General features: G+C 39.8%; 1 protein-coding gene across 4 annotated transcripts in view; it reads right to left on the bottom strand.

Moving 5' to 3' along the window:
- Nucleotides 1–21,785, bottom strand: part of LOC131951980 (cGMP-dependent protein kinase 1) — a gene marked incomplete at its 5' end in the record, with an annotated part of 127,062 nt that extends 105,277 nt beyond the window's left edge. For all 4 annotated transcript variants that reach the window (XM_059314452.1, XM_059314450.1, XM_059314451.1 and 1 more), the window contains 1 exon segment: nt 20,809–21,785. In XM_059314452.1, the coding sequence (XP_059170435.1) occupies nt 20,809–21,518 (710 nt within the window).
- Nucleotides 21,786–22,140: the final 355 nt, after the last annotated feature.

The following is a 22,140-nucleotide window of genomic DNA, read 5'->3' as shown; positions in this document are numbered from 1 at the left end:
TGACGCGTGTGGTGTGGTTGGCTAGACATGCCTACTAATTCGGTCCAAATTTTAATTAATTCATAAAAAATCAATTAGGCTTCCAATTAAGTCAAATTTAGTTTCAGATTGCATTGTCTTCATGTCTTGACCCACGTGCCAACTGTGAATCGTATCGGTCAAGTAGAACTGTCCGAATTTTCACTCCTGCGTTTCCGTCTAGACTGACGACAGACAGAGGAAGTGAGTTAAATAAAAGCTTGTAAAAATCAATAAAAATCACAACAATGAATTGCCATGATGAATTACACAATATTAAAGCATACCCTATCACCACAACACCCACGGCTCTACTAATCCTAATTAAAAATAAATGTGTTGGCTAAATTACTATTATATTACTAGTAATTATTTCTTTGACTATGTCTAGCCTTAATAAAACCGGAAGTCGTTTTGTAATTATTTCTTAAATGTTGTAAAATATTCAATTTTGGTTTTTAAATATACTTTCTGGCAACAACCATTTGGAACCAGCTTTTTCAAGCACATTGTAAAACAAGCTTAAATTATTTTTCACAAAATAATTTGTCAAAATTAACAAGCAAAGTGAACAAAGATGTGATACAATATTATAATTAAGACTCTCTCTCTCTTCTCTCTCTCTCTCGTGTGTGTGTGTGTGTGTGCGTGCGTGTGTGTGTGTGCGTGCGTGTGTGTGCGTGCGTGTGTGTGTGTGTGCGTGCGTGCGTGTGTGTGCGTGCGTGTGTGTGTGTGTGTGTGCATGCGTGCGTGTCTGTCTTTGTATTAATCACTCAACGGGACAATTTTCTATTATTTAGTGTTTGTTCTTAAGTATCTGTGATGATCAAAATATCTTAACCATATTCACAGATTCCTGATGGATTAAAATAAAATACTTAAAAAAAACTTTTTAAAAAACCACGTTTTTCTTGTGGACTAAAAAGTAGAAAATAAAATTTTCTTTTGTGCTTCCTCGAGCTGTGCAGGTTCTTGTGATGACTGACAAAAAACGTGGGTACGTTCACCATCAAATTTCCCGACCCATCTGCCCGACCCACGTTTTTTGTCAGTCATCACAAGAACCTGCACAGCTCGAGGAAGCACAAAAGAAAATTTTATTTTCTACTTTTTAGTCCACAAGAAAAACGTGGTTTTTTAAAAAGTTTTTTTTAAGTATTTTATTTTCTCCTTTTTAGTCCGTTGCTACACATGAAAAACGTGGTTTTTAAAAAAGTGTTTATAAATACACGGACTAAAAACTTGAGCGACCAGGATTCGAACCTGGGTTGTCGCGGCCACAACGCGAAGTACTAACCACTATACGATCACGGCCAGCGCGCTCACATCGATTGGGGCCGAAGTAACTGGGTCAATAGGCCTCCAGTCTTGTCGGTATCTTTAGAAATCATGTCCTCAATTTTATGGTCCTTGGGGCGTAATTAAATTAAGCTAATTACGGTCACTAATTGCTAGTTTTTATTATTGCATCTGAAATTGTTAGGCGAAAGTAGCATGCATGCCAAATTTCAGGTCTCTAGAGCAATCAGAAGTGGGCTAATTTTCGATGTCAATTTTAACAACAAACATCCAAACAAACAAACAAACGCGAAGCTGAGTTAAGAAAAACGTGTTAATATATCAAACGTTCGAACGATTACTGTTTTAGTAATATTATTTATACCTTTTTTACTTTCTCGTATATACGTAGTATAGAGAAAGTATTGTAATCGTGCAAAAAAAAAAAATCGAGATTTTTACAAATCTCGACGTTTTACACCTCACTGATACGGAAAAACATAATTTTGCAATCTTGTCCGTATGTCTGTGTGTGTGTGTGTCTGTCCGTGTGTGTGTCTGTGTGTAAACACGATAACTTGAGTACCGTTACAGCTAGGTTGATGAAATTTCATATATAAGTATTTTATCAAAATCGTAGATCCGTATCAACTTTTGAGCGATTTCCGATAACCGGAAGTGGTTCTTTTCCTACTTTGAATTTTTCAAAAGCCTATAACTTGAGTACTATTTCAGATAGATAAATGAAATTTCACATGTAAGTAAAAGATCTAATTCTCTACCTTCTGTTAAATTTTGAGTAATTTCCGTTGCCCGGAAGTACTAATTTACGCTACTTCCGATTTCTCAAAAAACTAATGTAAATTTTTAAAGTACTAATAATATTGCGCACTATTATGCACATTTTTTTAATTGGCGTTCACTTGGTGTGCAATTTTTTGTCTACGAGATTTTATTCTATTTTTACAAGCTTTTATTTAACTCACTTCCTCGTCATTCTGTCTGTCGTCAGTCTAGATAGAAACGCAGGAGTGAAAATTCGGACAGTTCTACTTGACCGATACGATTCACAGTTGGCACGTGGGTCAAGACATGAAGACAATGCAATCTGAAACTAAATTTGACTTAATTGGATGCCTAATTGATTTTTTATGAATTAATTAAAATTTGGACCGAATTAGTAGGCATGTCTAGCCAACCACACCACACGCGTCATCAATAGCTGCGCCATCACGACCACGTAATGGCTGCGTTCAAAAACCATTGCGCGCCTACTGAACGTGATGTTCAGTAGGCGCGCAATGGTTTTTAGTCATGTAACTCTATTGTAGATAAAACATGTAAAGTACTGAAAAAAAAATTCATAAAAAACGTTTTAATAACAAGCTTTTATGTAATGATGCACTAAAAAGTAGAAAATAAATTATAGACTACTATTTAAATAACTATAAAGAAAAGCGTGGGTGTCTTCCTTAACATTAGTAAAGGTATCCAATAGATACTAAAGTGACCCACGCTTTTCTTTATAGTTATTTAAATAGTAGTCTATAATTTATTTTCTACTTTTTAGTGCATCATTACATAAAAGCTTGTTATTAAAACGTTTTTTATGAATTTTTTAAAACTTTAAGTATTTAAAATGGATTAAAAATCATGTCTATATCCCAAGTTCTCATCCCCTGTTGTTTTATATAAGAATATTCGAGAAAGTTTAGGGGAGATCACTCCCGGTTTATTATTTCTTGTTATTACACTTTATAGATAATAATTATGTCATTGTAATGGCATCATATTCTGTATGCAATGAAATTATAAGCGGTTAAATTAACATTAAAGTGAACGTAAGTTCTCGGGTTATGTATCGAATTAGACATCTTTATCGAAACATCTAGACGGTGTGCTGAAATATCGCTTCCCTAGATCAGACTGCTCTCGTTTTTTTTTCCGACCAAAGCATCTCTTAAATAAACCGGGAGTGATCTCCCCTAAACTTTCTCGAATATTCTTACAGAACACTACGTGGGATAACAACTCGGAATATAGACATGATTTTTAATTACTTAAACTTTTAAAAGTAGAATAGAATCTCGTAGAAAAAAAGTATTGCGCACCAAGCAAACGCCAAAACAAAATATGCATAATAGTGCGCAATATTATTAGTACTTTATAAATTTACATGCGTTTTTTTTAGAAATCGGAAATAGTCTAAGTTACTACTTCCGGTAAACGGAAATTACTCAAAAATTGACAGAAGGTACAGAATTAGATCTTTTACTTACATGTGAAATTTCATTTATCTATCTATAATAGTACTCAAGTTATAGGTTTTTGAAATATTCAAAGTAGAAAAAGTAACACTTCCGGTTATCGGAAATCGCTCAAAAGTTGAAACGGATCTACGATTTTGATAAATACTTACATATGAAATTTCATCAACCTAGCTGTAACGATACTCAAGTTATCGTGTTTACAGACACACAGACACACAGACACACACAGACAGACACACACACACACACACACACATACACACAGACATACGGACAAGATTGCAAAAATATGTTTTTCCGACCCAGGGAGGTGTAAAACGTCGAGATTTGCAAAAATCTCTTTTTTTTTTTTTTTTTGCACGATTACAAGAATTTCTCTATAATTCGTATATACGAGAAAGTAAAAAAATCTCTCACCATAATTACACAAAGATTTAACTTCACTAAGTGCTTAATATAGAAATGTTAAGGAAAACAAAACTTTAAAGATTTGCTGAGAACATTTTTTTGAAAAGTGGAGTTAGACCAGTCTGGTTCTAGGCAAGCGATATGTGCACGTTTATATTCCTTTAAGTGTATCATCTTGTATGTTGTAGATTTCTAATCAAATTGTATCAACTTAAGAAGCTCTGGACAGCGCCCCCTTTGTTACTTTCAGACGATTTTCTTAGTGGGGGGTGGGGGGTGGGGGGGGGGGGGGGGCACTTGGAATTTAATTTTCGGGGGAGCGGACTCAATTTTCCGTGGCAGTGTTTCTTCCAGAATTTTTGATTTTTTTTTCAGGGGGGGGGGGGTGGGAGGAGTCACTTGATATTTTCGGTGGGGGGAGGGGGGATGCGGACACGGATAAAAGTATATATTTTCTATATACATTCCATGTCGTTCGGGGGGATAGACTTACGGGAAGCCTGAAAGAAACTCTGCCTCCTCCCCCTACACACACACACACACCGCGCAATACAGAATATAAATAGCTGCCTTTATACCTTAATCCCAGTTCCCCATTTTTCATGACCGAACTCTAAGCCTTTATAATGACCGGTTATAGTTAAGACAAGGTTCAGGCTAAGGATTTACTGTACCTCGGCGTATATCTAGGACGCTTGCACTGGGCTTGTTTTTTTTTACTCAAGAAAATGTGTTCTGGGGGTAAAAAATGTCATCATGAAGATTAAGTCAATCAATTAACTCCAATTTTTTTTTAAACGCTTGCGCCATCCCCTAGGGCCGCGCTGACCCATAAGCCTCTTTAAGTTCCTGCCCGGCTACCGGCTACCGGCTACTTCCAAATCGTTTCATTATCGCCACGAGAGTCCACGGCAAGGCTAGTTATCTCCGCATGTCTCTGGGCAAACGCCGCCATGTTTGTTTGTCCCCCCCCCTCCCATCCCCACCCCCATGATCATCCAGCACTTAAGCGCTGCAGACTTTTGTTTAGTTTCTTTCTTGAGCGCCCGCCAAGAGAAGTTAACTCTTGAATCTATAATTACACTATTGATTTTTGTTTTCGCCTCTGGTCCAGCAATAATTTTTTTTCCTGGGTTTTTTTTTTTTTTTCATTTTTTTTCCCGATGCTTCTTCATTGATTGATGGAATCCAACTACTAATGGTCCGGGGGTCGCACCAAAAACCAACGTCAACGATTGTGTGGGGCGGGAAGGGGGGGGGGGGGTAGCAAGGGAATACAGTGCATGCATTCAGACTTCGATACATCTAGTTGTGTTTTCATTCAACAGGTTCAAACCCATGTTACACATTAAAGATTCAGAGTTTACTAAATATTGAAACATCCGTCTTTAAGAAGTCAGTTGAATCTATATTTAGAATTCGATAAACACGTTTTGAATTTAAATTTAGGTTTCAAATTGCATTGTTGAATCTATATTTAGAATTCAATTAATGCGTGTTAGATATCTATTTAGATTGTCATATAGAATGTATACTTATTTAAGCCTACCAGTTTTACAGGATATTTTAAAGCATTCGTTTGTTCAGAAGACTAGATACTATATCAAACACGTAAGCGAATTCGTAACCACTTGTAAAATCTAAGATTCAATTACAAAAAATCTGAATGCAAAAATATCAGAAATGCCTAGACCTAGACTAAACTTATACCAACACACCAATTAGGTGTTGTTTTTTTTAATTAGCAACTCAAAAATCTCCCAGAATGTTAGCTGAGAAGTTCATTATGTAATGAAGTCTTGAGAAACTTTCCATTAGTTGGGCTTGACGTGTTAGGGAGAGATTAATGGCACTGCCTCGCGTAATTAATGAGCTGTGGTTGGTCACTAAGTTTTGTTTTTTTAAACAGGTTGGTCTAGAACTTGTGTATGTGTCGTTATTGCTACAAATGTAGGGCCTGTGCATGGGTTGTTTTCGGTATTTTTGTAGTAGAGAGGTAGAAACAGAAATGTTGTGTAAACATTTCTACAACACTAGCTTATCATTTTTAGAAGTAGCCGCAAGATTTAAAGGAGGAAACAGCTAAAGCAGCCTCGTTTTGCTATACGTTTTATGATGAAAAACAGCTACAGCCGAAACTACAGCCGTATGAGAAACGGCTAAAACTGTCACGATGTGAAACAGCTGCAGTCGTATAGATGAAACACAGCTACAGCTGTAGAGATGATAAACAGCTACAGCTGTAAGGATAATAAACAGCTACAGTCGTATAGATGAAACACAGCTACAGCTATAAGGATGATAAACAGCTACAGCCGTACCCGCTGAGTAATCACACATAGAACTGCAACATTTTCCAATTAAAATGTTGCTGTTTGCATTTGAGATTTAAAAAAAAAAAACTTGAATTAGCCACGAAACAACGCTTTATGACGCAGGGGGCAGAGAACTTTCTCGAGGCTGATAAAAACACGTGAATGGGGTAATCATTTCTTTTGTGATGGGGGGGGGGGGGGGGGCGAGGATTTGGAGGGGGTGGGGATGTCTGGCAATGTGCGGAAATTAATCTCAGTGGTGAGCAATTAACTTCATGGAGAATTTCGTCACAGTACGTGTATGAAACGCACACAGCAGCTTTTTATGTGGAGACAAACACTTTCTTTGGTTTTAGTTAGGACAACAGTACAACAAGTCTATCATAACAAAAGAACGGGTCTATCGTAACATAACAACAGGTCTATCGTAACATAACAACAGGTCTATCGTAACATAACAACAGGTCTATCGTAACATAACAACATGTCTATCGTAACATAACAACAAGTCTTTCGTAACATAACAACAGGTCTATCGTAACATAACAACAAGTCTATCGTAACATAACAACTGGTCTTTCGTAACATAACAACAGGTCTATCGTAACATAACAACAAGTCTATCGTAACATAACAACTGGTCTTTCGTAACATAACAACATGTCTATCGTAACATAACAACAGGTCTATCGTAACATAACAACAGGTCTATCGTAACATAACAACAGGTCTATTGTAACATAACAACAGGTCTATTGTAACATAACAACAGGTCTATCGTAACATAACAACAGGTGGGGTCAGCGTGATCGAGTCGGTAAAGCTCATGGTTGCTAAACCGAAAGTCTCGAGTTCGAACCCTCGGGCAGATGAGGCTTGTTAGCTGGGGATAGCCACTCTTCTACTACAGACAACTCCAAAATCAAACAACTGCTGCCTTGTAGTTTGTTCTTAATTGGACAAAGGCTGTGGAAGCAAATCCAAAAATAAAAGCAGGCTGAAATCGGAGTCAATGGCATCAATGGTGCATAACACTGACACGTATACTTAATTGTGTTGGATGGGATCCCTTCCAACACTAAAATTAAAAACGAAGAAGAAAGGAAAAGATAACATCAGGTCTCTAATAACATAACAAGAGGTCTATCATAATATAACAACAGGTCTTTTATAAAAAAAAAACAAGAAGTATATCATAACATAACAGATATATTATAACAAAACAAGAGGTCTATCATAACATAACAGAAATATTATAACAAAACAAGAAGTATATCATAACATAACAGATATATTAAACAAAACAAGAGGTCTATCATAACATAACAGAAATATTATAACAAAACAAGAAGTATATCATAACATAACAGATATATTAAACAAAACAAGAGGTCTATCATAACATTACAACACAGATCTGTCAAAACAGAAGAACGGATATATCATAACAACAGACGCACCAGGACAAAATAGCAGACCGGTATGCATCAACACCAGTCCTGTTTACGTCTGTACAGAGGCGTAGCGATGGGGGGGGGGGGGGGGGCAGGGGGGTACATATGTCCCCGCGCGCCGACCTTAGGGGGAGTCAAAATGAGTTGTAAAAACAAATAAAATGTCATTTTAGCTGCATTTTTGCAGTTTGAGAGGGGGGTGCAAATCGAAAATTTGAGGAGGGGGGTGCAAATCGAAAGTTTGAGCGGGGGGGGGGGGGTGCAAATCCAAATTTGCTCCCGAGGAGGCGCCAAATTGAAAGTTTGTCCCCAGGCGCCGGGAATAGTCGCTACGCCTCTGCATCTGTATAAACATACTCTCTACAGCTGTTTACTATAACACTCTGCCAGCCACTCTCTGGAGCAAACATTGCTTTAGACACTCATTTATTCAAATACACGTACATATTTCATTTCGAATTGTGTTTTCTAGAATCAAAATTTTAACACGCTATGTAATCGAAAGAGACAATCAATACAAGGTGACGAGAATAGAAATCAATCAATGTACAACAAATGCTTCAGTTAAAAATAATTGCTCTGATTGATTAGCTAAATAAGGTATTGGCTCTACTTTAGGTAGATAACGGCTCAGAGATTTGGGTTCGATTGAGTAGTGGAGATGTATTTGATTCTAGCGCTGTGTTATCGATGTAGTGACTTATTGATTTGGGGTTAATTAAAAGATCTATATATTAAGTGCTATTTTAATGCTGATGTTTAATGAGTTTTAGAAAGTCGTTTGTAATTTGACTTATTTTCTTTTTGTTGAAAAAAAAAGCAAAAAGTCAACAATACTCACTGAGGACGGACAATGCTAACTGAGGAAAGGCCAACGGCAAAATTTTGACTAAATACAACGATCGAAAATGATTATTTTAAGTTAACTGTACAAACATCTCCTGATTTGGTTATCAAATTATCTGGCGGGTATTCAAACGTATATTTAACCAAATTCGAGGTTGCTATGTATATTAGGGGTCTACGACTAATTCCCTAAAGACACTTGCCCGAATGCAACTAACGTCCGAATGGACATTAGCTCGAGTGCAAAAATGGACATTAGCTCGAGTGCACAAATGGACATTAGCTCGAGTGTACACATGGACTTTAGCTCGAGTGTACAAATGGACATTAGCTCGAGTGCAAAAATGGACATTAGCTCGAGTGTACACATGGACATTAGCTCGAGTATACACATGGACATTAGCTCGAGTGTACAAATGGACATTAGCTCGAGTGTACAAATGGACTTTAGCTCGAGTGTACAAATGGACATTAGCTCGAGTGTACAAATGGACATTAGCTCGAGTGAAAGAATGGGCACTTGCCCTAATGCAACAAATACCCCCTTGTGTCTTTGGGAAAACGTCCGGCCTCCGTATATTATCTTATGGTATTTTTACTGGCAGGGAACGGGAAAGGCAGATTATTATAGTAAATCCTAATACCTTAAAAGTTGTAAATATATTAAATTGGACAAAAAACATTTAAAGACTACAAAGATTCTAGAATTATTAACAAGATAATCGATATTTCTTTGCACATTTTTGTGACTGTTTTCTTTGCCTTTATTTCTTTGAATTATTTTCCCGGAAACTTTTTTGCTAGTGATTTTTCGGTGACTTTTTCCCCTAGCAAAACCTAAGATTTTTTTTTGGTGACTTTTTTCTGTGACTTTTTTTTCCGCTCACCATTGTAACATACGTCATGGCAAAGAGATGGCATGGGATTGAACCTTGATGAAAATAATAATATAGCTTTGTGAAGTTCCGGTAGACTAAACGAATATCAATCATTGTACGAAAATTCTAGCTCACATCACAGAGGGTAACATTTTTCCTAGATATTTTTGCTATCAAATCTATAACGCTGATAAATGATGAGAATATTAGGAGAAGTAATAATAAAACAGTTTACACAACGTATATAAAAACATAAATCTTGAATACATGCAAATAACGGAACAATTACCAATCACTGATTGATTGGGAAATGAGGCATACATGCTGATGATATGCTGATCAGAGATCGATAAATCACAGCTAGTTGTGTGTTTTTTCTTTATTCAGATTCGTTGAGTGTTGTTTTATCAATCAATCATACATTTGAGATGCATTTATTCCAGCAGGGGTCGGGGTTCATCATTAGGTGAGGTTTGACATTACACCCCCCCCCCCCAACCCCTGAGACCCACCCGCTCCGACTACTCAGAAATCCTTACCCACCGAAAAGCAAAAAAATTTCTACCCCCCCCCCCCCCCCCATACACACACACTCCCCAACGAGTTCATTAGGAAAATATTTGCTAGATTGCCAAGTTATTACATAGCTTTTTGTCATAAATGTGGATCAAGACAAATCTTTAAAACACCTTGTTTAACTAACCCCGTATTCACCGAACGTCTATGGTAAGCAAACGCTGGGCACATAGTCAACCGACTTTAGTAACTGACACTAACCCATGTCAACAATACTAGGAACTGATGGCCCTGATATCAATACACTCTGAACATAATATTATCCCATCATGGCCCACCTACCACCGTATAATGGCCAAAAAATCAACTCATGTTGGGCCATGTGTAAACCAAAAGTGGCCCTAGCACCACCTTATGATGGCTTTAGTATCAACTCATGTTGGGCCATGTGTAAACCAAAAGTGGTTCTAATACCACCGTATGATGGCCTAAGTATCAACTCTTACTGGGCCATGTGTAAACCAAAAGTGGCCCTAATACCACCGTGTGATGGCCAAAGAATCAACTCATAATGGGCCTGCTTTAAACTTAATTTGGCCCTACCATCACCCCATACTGATATATCAATAGCACCAAACCACCCAAATAGCCAAGACCAATCAACTCCCCCATAGCCTCTACTCCAGCAGTCCATGTCTGAAAAAAAAAGACGCATCAAATCTATATTTTACCATTGAAAGAAAATTGATTTCTTTATTCCACCAGTCTGGACGGTTATGGAACTCAATAGCACGGATATATTCGGCGAACTTCCAAGAAGATCTAATTTAAACCTACACGTACGATGGGTTTGGATGCAATGCTTTCTCTTTTAGGCAAGTTACAAATAAACAATTTGACGTGCTGTCAATAAAGTGAGAGTAAGACAATATATCTGAATCAATCTGCTTGTGTATCTGCATCATCTTGTAAGGTATCTGACGATTGTATGGTATCTGACAGAGACACACAGACGAAACATCTTTTGTCAAGAATTTATATGTTTAGATTCCATTCCGCAATATTTATTTGGTAAAAAGGTCGTCCATAAACGACGTCACGCTTTTTAAAACATTGTTACTTTAAATTCAGGGACGGAGTGGTCGTGTCGTTGAGGATCCGACTGCTTACCTGAAAGTTTTGAGTTCGGATCTCACGCTTGAGACACACCCAGACGCAAAGTTTTATGTACATGACAAATGACTTTTGTAATTTCAAGCAATGAATTTTATTCAAATATGAATTATGCTATTCACTTTTATAGCAAGATGAATTTATCCTATTCCATTATAACATTACGGATGATCCAATTATATTGTATAACATTGTGGATTATCCAATACAATTTTATAGCTTTACGGATTATCCAATATACATACACCGTCTGTAGTTAACTGTTATCACTAAAGTAATTTAAAAAATAATCATATACCCTCTTATTTAAAAAAAATTATGAGTTAAAAAAAGCTTTAAAAAAAGAAATGTGAATAGGAGAACAAATTGTAAGATTTATAAATAACAGATGATTAAAAATTTTGATAAATATAGTCTACCTAATTACAATTATACCAAAGGCTACTTTTGTATATTTTACCGAGGCAACACAAAGCAGGCAAAGTCTATTTTATACATAGTGGTAGAGAAATCCCGTGAATTAGTATTACAGAATACGTTTAGAAATTGTGTATCACCATAACATTGTTCTCAAAAACAAGACAAGCTGTGGAATCTGTAAAAAAACACTGGACTCCAATAAATGTATTTATGTAGAAGTCAACACATACAGACGGCCACACATTTAGACGTCCACACATATAGACGGCCACACATATTGACGTCCACACATATAGACGGCCACACTTATAGACGTCCACACATATAGACGGCCACACTTATAGACGGCCACACTTATTGACGGCCACACATTCAGACGGCCACACATATTGACGTCCACACATATAGACGGCCACACTTATAGACGTCCACACATATAGACGGCCACACTTATAGACGGCCACACTTATTGACGGCCACACATTCAGACGGCCACTCATATAGACGGCCACACATATAGACGGCCACACATATAGACGGCCACACATACAGACGGCCACACTTATAGACGTCCACACTTATTGACGGCCACACATTTAGACGGCCACTCATATAGACGGCCACGCATATAGACGGCCACTCATATAGACGGCCACGCATATAGACGGCCACGCATATAGACGGCCACTCATTTAAACGACCACACTTATAGACGGCCACACTTATTGACGGCCACACATTTAGTCGGCCACTCATATAGACGGCCACACTTATAGACGGCCACGCATATAGACGGCCACTCATTTAAACGACCACACTTATAGACGGCCACACTTATTGACGGCCACACATTTTGACGGCCACTCATATAGACGACCACTCTTATAGACGGCCACACTTATTGAAGGCCACACATTTAGACGGCCACTCATAAAGACGGCCACACTTTTGGACGGCCACTAACAAGTAGCATTTCACATATTGAGATGACCACAGAATACTTCTATCAATAGAAAGAGAGTTTCAAGCGTGTGCCATGATATTACAAGGAAATTAATCTTAGCTCTAGACAACAATAGAAATATATATCTGTATCCATAGCAACGCATCTCCACAAACAGAAAGTATGTGTTGTAATGTATCCCATTCCTACGTCCTACGCAAAAAAGGCCAATGGATAATACAATTCTCTTTAATAGGTGACTCCCTAAGGCTTTCAGTTCAAGCCCAAAGCTTACCCTGGTAAACCCGGTGGCTAAAAATAGCCACTAACCCGCGCCGTGTGTCGTCAGCAAAATATACAGTTTAAAAAAAGAATTCCCGGAATAGTACGCCTAACCTTGACACTGCTCTTTTGTAACCTCGAACGCAAAGTTTTTCTACAACAAATTCTACAAGCGAAACAAAATCGATTTTCTGTAGCAGACAAAATGCTGTGTAGGAAGGACAATGGCGGCTGTACTGATGTTTGTCATAACAAAACTTCAGTGGGTGGAGTAGAGTAGAGCATCAGTGGGTGGAGTAGAGTAGAGCATCAGTGGGTGGAGTAGAGTAGAGCATCAGTGGGTGAAGTAGAGTCGAGCATCAGTGGGTGCAGTAGAGTAGATCATACGTGGGTGCAGTAGAGTAGATCACAAGTGGGTGGAGTAGAGTAGATCATCAGTGGGTGTAGTAGAGTAGATCATAAGTAGGTGCAGTAGAGTAGATCATACGTGGGTGAAGTAGAGTAGATCACAAGTGGGTGGAGTAGAGTAGATCACAAGTGGGTGGAGTAGAGTAGAGCATACGTGGGTGGAGTAGAGTAGATCATCAGTGGGTGGAGTAGAGTAGATCACAAGTGGGTGTAGTAGAGTAGAGCATCAGAGGGTGGAGGAGAGTAGATCTTACGTAGGTGGAGTAGAGTAAATCATCAGTGGGTGGAGTAGAGTAGAGCATCAGTGAATGGAGGAGAGTAGATTATAAGTGGGTGGAGTAGAGTAGAGCATCAGTGGGTGGAGTAGAGTAGATCTTACGTAGGTGGAGTAGAGTAAATCATCAGTGGGTGGAGTAGAGTAAATCATCAGTGGGTGGAGTAGAGTAAATCATCAGTGGGTGGAGTAGAGTTATGCGTCAGTGGGTGGAGTAGAGTAGATCATAACGTAGGTGAAGTAGAGTAGATCATACGTGGGTGAAGTAGAGTAGACCATCAGTGGGTGCAGTAGAGTAATGCATCAGTGGGTGGAGTAGAGTAGATCTTACGTAGGTGGAGTAGAGTAAATCATCAGTGGGTGGAGTAGCGTAAATCATTAGTGGGTGGAGTAGAGTAAATCATCAGTGGGTGGAGTAGAGTAGATCTTACGTAGGTGGAGTAGAGTAAATCATCAGTGGGTGGAGTAGAGTAAATCATCAGTGGGTGGAGTAGAGTAATGCGTCAGTGGGTGGAGTAGAGTAATGCGTCAGTGGGTGGAGTAGAGTAAATCATCAGTGGGTGGAGTAGAGTAAATCATCAGTGGGTGGAGTAGAGTAAATCATCAGTGGGTGGAGTAGAGTAAATCATCAGTGGGTGGAGTAGAGTAATGCATCAGTGGGTGGAGTAGAGTAATGCATCAGTGGGTGGAGTAGAGTAAATCATCAGTGGGTGGAGTAGAGTAAATCATCAGTGTGTGGAGTAGAGTAATGCATCAGTGGGTGGAGTAGAGTAAATCATCAGTGGGTGGAGTAGAGTAAATCATCAGTGGGTGGAGTAGAGTAATGCATCAGTGGGTGGAGTAGAGTAATGCATCAGTGGGTGGAGTAGAGTAAATCATCAGTGGGTGGAGTAGAGTAAATCATCAGTGTGTGGAGTAGAGTAATGCATCAGTGGGTGGAGTAGAGTAAATCATCAGTGGGTGGAGTAGAGTAAATCATCAGTGGGTGGAGTAGAGTAATGCATCAGTGGGTGGAGTAGAGTAATGCATCAGTGGGTGGAGTAGAGTAAATCATCAGTGGGTGGAGTAGAGTAAATCATCAGTGGGTGCAGTAGAGTAATGCATCAGTGGGTGGAGTAGAGTAGATCATACGTAGGTGAAGTAGAGTAGATCATACGTGGGTGAAGTAGAGTAGACCATCAGTGGGTGCAGTAGAGTAATGCATCAGTGGGTGGAGTAGAGTAGATCATACGTAGGTGGAGTAGAGTAGATCATACGTGGGTGAAGTAGAGTAGATGATACGTGGATAGAGTAGAGTAGATGATACGTAGGTGGAGTAGAGTAGATCATGGGGGGGTAGGGTCACAAATTGTAATCAATACAAACACATTAGAAACATATCTAATGAGAATGTGTAGGTGGTATACACATAGAGTGTACGATTAATTGATATAAACATAGCAAATAGGTTTAAGTTTTATAATCATAGCGAGTAGGTTTAAGTTTTATAATCATAGCGAGTAGGTTTAAGTTTTTTAAACATAACAAGTTAGCAGGTTTACGTTATAAAAACATAAGAAATAGGTTAAAGGGGATTCGCGCTTTAAAAAATCACCAAAAATCCTGATTTTTCGTTATAATGGGTTTCTTTCACTTTAAGGATACTTTGTCCATTTTTGTATTAAGAAAATAATAACTTTAATGAGAGAAAAAAATGATGTGTTTAAAATACCATTTTTATGACTCGATTAATTAAAAAAAAATCCTTTTTTCCCAAAACTTTAAGAAAGTTTTTTATCCGTCATTATTTTGTATTTGGCATTATTGGAAAGCTGGATTTCTCGAGTATTTGATAATCGTATTTTCCATCATCTCGGGAACACTCAAAACTTACAATCGGCTTTACAAATTACACAGATGGTATTTTAGTGACCTACTTTTCGTTGCTTTTTGCTGTTTTTCTCAGTAGGCAGTTTTTTTTTTTAACACTAAAAAGCCTACTACTTTTTTATTTATTAAACAGTTCCCACCATATTTTCAGTAATTGTTCTTCATGGAAAAACAAAATTTTTGTCAAGAGGGGAATCATGAAGGGTTTCTTAGAAAAAAAGTTTATGGTGAATAATATGGAAATTTTGAAACTAACTACATACTAAAAAGAGTACGAATTTTCAGGCCTTGTGGAGTTCTGACCAGTAACTCTTTAATTTTAAAAGTTGTCGTGAAAAGTTTTAATACATACGGAAATCTAATTTGTTTGCTACAAGAGATGTCTTGAAGAAACTTGGTTGCATTTTTCGCTATTTGATTCACGTTTTCACCAATGTCTTCAACTCGGCGGGCAATGGTATTTGCACCCACAGCTACATTTTCAAATTGTTTTGAATTTTCTGGACACATTTTCTCAGCCACCTCTGACATACACTTATTCCGTGGACAAAAAGATCTCCGCGGGCCGGATGAGAGGACCTCGCGGGCCGCATGCGGCCCGCGGACGGTTGTTTGGGGACCCCTGATTTAAACGCTTAAACGTAAGCTGTATACTAATATTTCTCTTTGTTTTTTAATCCAGCATTTTTCGATACATTGTTTAAAATAGATGTATTCGTTTTCGATTGTACACCCTTATATCAAAGCAGGTATTGTCAAGTGGTTTAACAAATACTTTAAATTATAGGCTATATGCTCTACCAATGTGCCAGTCAATGCCAAGTTTATTTTTGAATGTTTCAATTTTGTTCGGGTTAAAAAAATTGTAAAATGTTGAATTAGATATAGGTTTATCTTGGCTATCACTGGTCCAAATTTAGATTAGCTGGGGCATAATTCACGTGCATCTTATTAATTAGCTTATCTTTAATTATCTGACCCAAGGCTCTATTACTTCTCATTAAAAGCAGTCTAGTATGTTATTAATTAACTGACCTCAGCATTTCATTAGTAAATTGTCCCTAAAATTAGTAAACTGATATTATCATTATGTTTGTAAACTCAAATGAACATCTCATTAATTATCTAATATTAAGATCTCATTAATGAAACTGATATTCTCATTACGTCACTGGACCTTATCGATTAGCATACTACAATCTCTCTTTAAATCACATTAACGCCTGATTCATTAACATACCTTAAAACAGTGTTAATTAAAATACTCAAAAAACTCATTAATTAACATACCGCAACTTTTTTAATTAACAAAAGAAACACCTTATTGGATAACATAACATACCCCAAAACCCTAATTAATTAACAAACCTGACAACACCCTATTAACAAATCACTACCACGTCATTAATTAACACACCCCGACACCTCATTACTTAACAAACCACAAACAGCTCATTAACCAACATACCTCCAACACTACATTAATTAACACACCCCAACACCTCATTACTTAAACCACAAACAGCTCATTAACCAACATACCCCCAACACTAATTAACATACCTCCAACACCTCACTACTTAACAAACCACAATTAGCTCATTATTTCACTGACTCGTGATTTACCAACTACCCAAACATCGCTGAAAGAAAAAGATAACAACATCAGTTATCTCCATTGCTCTACTATACCTCCCCTCTTTTAAGCGCCCCCCCCCGCCCCCACACTTTTCATCCACTCGAGCACCCCAGCTCACCCCCCCCCCCCCTGTGACAGCATTTTGTTTACACGTGCGAGTGCTAGGTCACGTGGCTATCAGGTGTAAGACGAGAAGTGTCCACGCACGGCACGCGATTAAACCATTAGCCTCGTGGGGGAGGGGAGGGAGGGAGAGGAAGGAAGGAGGGAGGCGTAGGTGGGAGGCGGCGGAAAGGGAGGGGAGGGGGAAGGGGGTGGGAGTGGGCGTATGTGAAAGGGGAGGGGAAGGGGTGGGAGGGTGCGTATGCGGAAGGGGAGGGGTGGGCAGGGATGGGAAGGAGGAAGGATTAGGGGGAGGGGAAGGAGGAAGGCGTAGGTGGGAGCGGGGGTAGGGGTTAAATAACACAAGCTAGCAGCCCGTTTCCAATTGTTTTAAAAGTTCATGTCGGCCTACATTTAATGAAAAAACAATTTTTCAAAACAATAAAAAATAAAATAAAAATTATTTTCGGAATTTAATTTTTTGTAATTTGCAAACAGCAACAGCGCAAGTCTTGCAAAATCCAACTGACACAGTAAATGGTCGTCGCTAGAACACACTGACGTCTTGTTCTTTGATTGAGGTCAGGGCGGGAGTTGTTTACAAGAACAAGGAGAAGGTTGTTTTAGCCGCCTCACTCACGTCAGCCTGCTGTTGTCTGATGTGGTACATTTGGTTGGATGGCGCCCGACTGTTAATTGACGGCGCTCGACTGTTAATTGACGGCGCCCGACTGTTAATTGAGGACGCCCGACTGTTAATTGACGGCACCCGACTGTTAATTGATGGCGCCCGACTGTTAATTGACAGCGCCCGACTGTTAATTGACGGCGCCCGACTGTTAATTGATGGCGCCCGAATGATCTGACAACACCCAAGGTAGGTAAGAGACCCCCTTCTTGTGGCTAAAGGACCCCCACTTATGCTTGACGGAACCCAAAATGTTTCACAGCTTCAACATTTTTTATAGCTCCCAACATATTTCACAGCTCTCAACATATGTTTTACGGCTCCCCAACATGTTTCACAGCTCCCAACATGTTTCACAGCTCCCAACATGTTTCACAGCTCTCAACATATGTTTTACGGCTCCCCAACATGTTTCACAGCTCTCAGCATATGTTTTACGGCTCCCCAACATGTTTCACAGCTCCCAACATGTTTCACAGCTCTCAACATGTTTCACAGCTCTCAACATATGTTTTACGGCTCCCCAACATGTTTCACAGCTCTCAACATATGTTTTACGGCTCCCCAACATGTTTCACAGCTCTCAACATATGTTTTACGGCTCCCCAACATGTTTCACAGCTCCCAACATGTTTCACAGCTCCAAACATGTTTCACAGCTCCCCAACATGTTTCACAGCTCCCCAACATGTTTCACAGCTCCCCAACATGTTTCACAGCTCTCAACATATGTTTTACGGCTCCCCAACATGTTTCACAGCTCCCAACATATTTCACAGCTCCCAACATATGTTTTACGGCTCCCAATAAATGCTTGACCGCGACGCATGGAACTCTAAGGAGAGTTCACTGTTATCTGACCAACACCCCCCCTCTTGTCTAACAATCCCTGACTACGTGACTACAGGCAGGTCATCACGTGACAGATGACATTGTGGAGATGTCATGAGTTTTTCTCAATGTCACGTCACTGTCTGACATTCCTTGAGACGTCAGGTCAGCGCTCAAGACTTTGTCAACAGCTCGGTGATGTTCGCGTCAAGCCGGCTGACGTCATTAGCCTCGTGCCACACGGCGATGACGTCACGACCCCGGTGCCACGAGTAAATAACGACCCGAGTCCGATACCGCGACTCGCTTGACGTCATGACCTCCCAGCGATACCGTGGCGGTAGATGACTTAACGAGTGCCAGGGGATGAGGTCCAGAGGGGGGGGGGGGAGAGTGGCATGCCACTCAATGTTTATCTGTTGATCGATGCGCCGGGAGGGGGAAGATAACTCGGCCAAACGATAGTGCTAATGAAGACAGAGTGCACGGAAGAAAAGGGAAATTCCCGGTTTTTTCTGTCTTTATTTAAGCCAACCACTTTACGCACGAAAACAACCTGTTCTTAAATCTACCTGTAGTGGATCAATGGGATATCGGATATGGATATAAAGCATGTCTAAACATGCCAGAGTTATGGCAGAGTATAAATAAAAACAAAGATTAATAACCAAGAATTTAGACTAGGGTGCTAGCATGATTTTTCTTTCCCTCCGGGTTATGGAATAGGGGGAGAGGACATAGGCCTGATTTTTTTTCTAATTGGAGATCAAACTAAGGTTTTCCAAGCTAGTAATTACCTGGTGTTTTAATGTAAACATTGTAGGTACGTAAACTTGTGTTTTTCTGTCTTTTGAATGTATAATTGACTTATTCAGCTAAAATTTGAGAACGACCCTCCTATGAAAGGACACGCACTCCTAATCTTTACGCAATTAATTGTATAAATTATGTAGGCCCTATTTTTTAGGCTCTGCTGGCTTATGGCTAAATACGAATATACTTGACTTGCATATAGAGGCAACAGGTCTTGAATTACTAAGATATATCGCAAACGATGTATAAAGACTGTAGTAAATGACAAAAGTAACACGTCAACGAAGCAACAAATACTCAAAAAGATGTTTGTAAAAGACTTTTAAAGATCAATTAACAAAAAAAAAAAATTAAGGAGAAGGCAGTAAATAACCGTTAAATTATGTAAAAAAAAATTTTTCCTAGCCTGAATACAGCCCACACAATTATATGCATCTGAATTACAGAATAAACAATCAAAACATGACCTTCAAAGATCACAGGTTTCAAAGCTTACGGTGAAAAACCTACAAAGACCACAGTAAAACTCACAGCAAAGATTCCAACCCTACAAATATCACAATAATTGTCTAAGACAATAATACAAACCACAGCAAACATCCAAGCTATACACAGATCACAGTTAGCAAACGTGACATTAAATGACTTACAGTAACAAGTATTATATTAAATCACACACAAAGGCCACAGTAAAAACCACAACAAAGATTTAGGACATAGAAAAATCACAACAAAACACACCAAAGATCCAAGCCTTACAAAGATCCCAGAAAACACACACCAAAGATCCAAGCCCCAACAAGATCCCAGAAAACACACACCCAAGATCCAAGCATTACAAAGACCACTATAAAAACCACACTAAAGATCCCAGAAAACACACAATAAAGATCCTAGCCCCACAAAGATCCCAGAAAATACAAAGATCCTAGTCCCACAAAGATCCCAGAAAACACACACCAAAGATCCCAGAAAACACACACCAAAGATCCCAGAAAACACACACCAAAGATCCCAGAAAACACACACCAAAGATCCCAGAAAACACACACCAAAGATCCCAGAAAACACACAATAAAGATCCTAGCCCCAAAAAAATCCCAAAAAAATAAAGATCCTAGTCCCACAAAGATCCTAGCCCCACAAAGATCCCAGAAAACACACACCAAAGATCCCAGAAAACACACACCAAAGATCCCAGAAAACACACAATAAAGATCCTAGCCCCAAAAAAATCCCAAAAAAATAAAAAGATCCTAGTCCCACAAAGATCCTAGCCCCACAAAGATCCCAGAAAACACACACCAAAGATCCAAGCCCCATAAAGATCTCAGAAAACACACACACAACCTACACCACAAGAGACCACAACGAGTGACTTACTTAAAATCCTTCTCGTGATGCGTCAGGTCAACATATCCAAGAGTCTTTGACGAGGGGCTCTCACCGGAGACCCCCTGCTTCTTGGCGGGGCCCTTGACCACGGTGGGCTCCGCCTGAATCTCATCAATGGTGGACAGCAGGTCCGGCTTGCTTTCCTGGGACTTGAGCGTGTCCACCTTCAGCTGCAGTACGGACTTCAGCTTGTGAACCTCCTCCTTCAACCGCGCTATTTCAGAGTCCTTCTCCTTAAGTAGGTCATCCTTCTGCCGGATCTGCGAGTCGTACTGCTCGATGATTTTATCCCGGCGTTTGATCTCGTGACGTAACTCCGGGACGAGGGCTTTAACTCTATGCACGTCCATTGACTCACCGTCGATGGTGAAGTGGGGGTTTGAACTCGCGCCGTTGCCCATGTCGATGGGTTTCGGGGCGTATTTCGACACGAGGCTGCTGGTCAAGGGCCCCCCGCGGGCGCCGGGTTTGGCGTCGGTGCTGTGGTGGTAGTAGAAGTCTCGTTGGTGGGTGCCGGATGAGGATCGGGGAGTGACATCCGCGGTTACTCCACTCCCTCCGCCAACGGCACCTCGGCCGCCGGCACCGTACGCAAGATTCTGGCCATCGCTGGAGTCGGTCGCACCTGCACTGTTCCCGCCAGCGAACGGTGGCTTTGAACTTGGTGAGTTCATGGAACTTTTAGCCGGAGGCGGCATTTTTTCCCCTTCCCCCTCTCTCTTTCTCTTCGCCAATCACGTGACGTCAGAGATGGACCGGATTGGACGAGTGAGGCGCGCGCGCGGTCACCTCCACGAGGCGATACAGGGATCTGGCGTGAGAGGTTTCCCCCAAGCCGTTACTAGGCAACGGCGTCCATAGTGGTCGAGAATCGGGAATGTCCGATGTGGATGCGGATTGCAAACAGGGTGGCCCGATTTGTCATGTGGCCCAGTGTTTTAAGTTGGCCCAGTTTTTCTTGTAGCACAGTTGTCCAGATGGCCGAGTGAATCTTCTAGTGTGTCCTACGTCCTATGTGACACGTATTACAAGCCTTGGCTGAGGCTTACACAATTATGTAAGCTGAAAAATAACAAAAATAAAAATTAAACATGTTGTACAATATGTGGATAAAACATTTACATATTTTTCGCCTATTACTATTTAGACGAATATATAGACATGTATATATAGACATTGTAATATGTATATATATATATACATGTATCGAGAGGGGGGGGGGGGCGGAGGGTGCGGATCGCACCGGGTGACACCATTTAGGGGGGGGGGGGTGACACTGTGACCTACTTAGGTCGAGTCATTTTTATTTTGACATTGTAT

The sequence above is a fragment of the Physella acuta genome, unplaced genomic scaffold (assembly GCF_028476545.2).
Source record: "Physella acuta isolate Inbredline_101_S28 unplaced genomic scaffold, ASM2847654v3 ptg000842l, whole genome shotgun sequence".
NCBI lineage: Eukaryota > Metazoa > Mollusca > Gastropoda > Physidae > Physella > Physella acuta.
The sequence above is the reverse complement of the archived record's forward strand: the minus strand, read 5'-3'. Positions and strand labels throughout refer to the sequence as shown.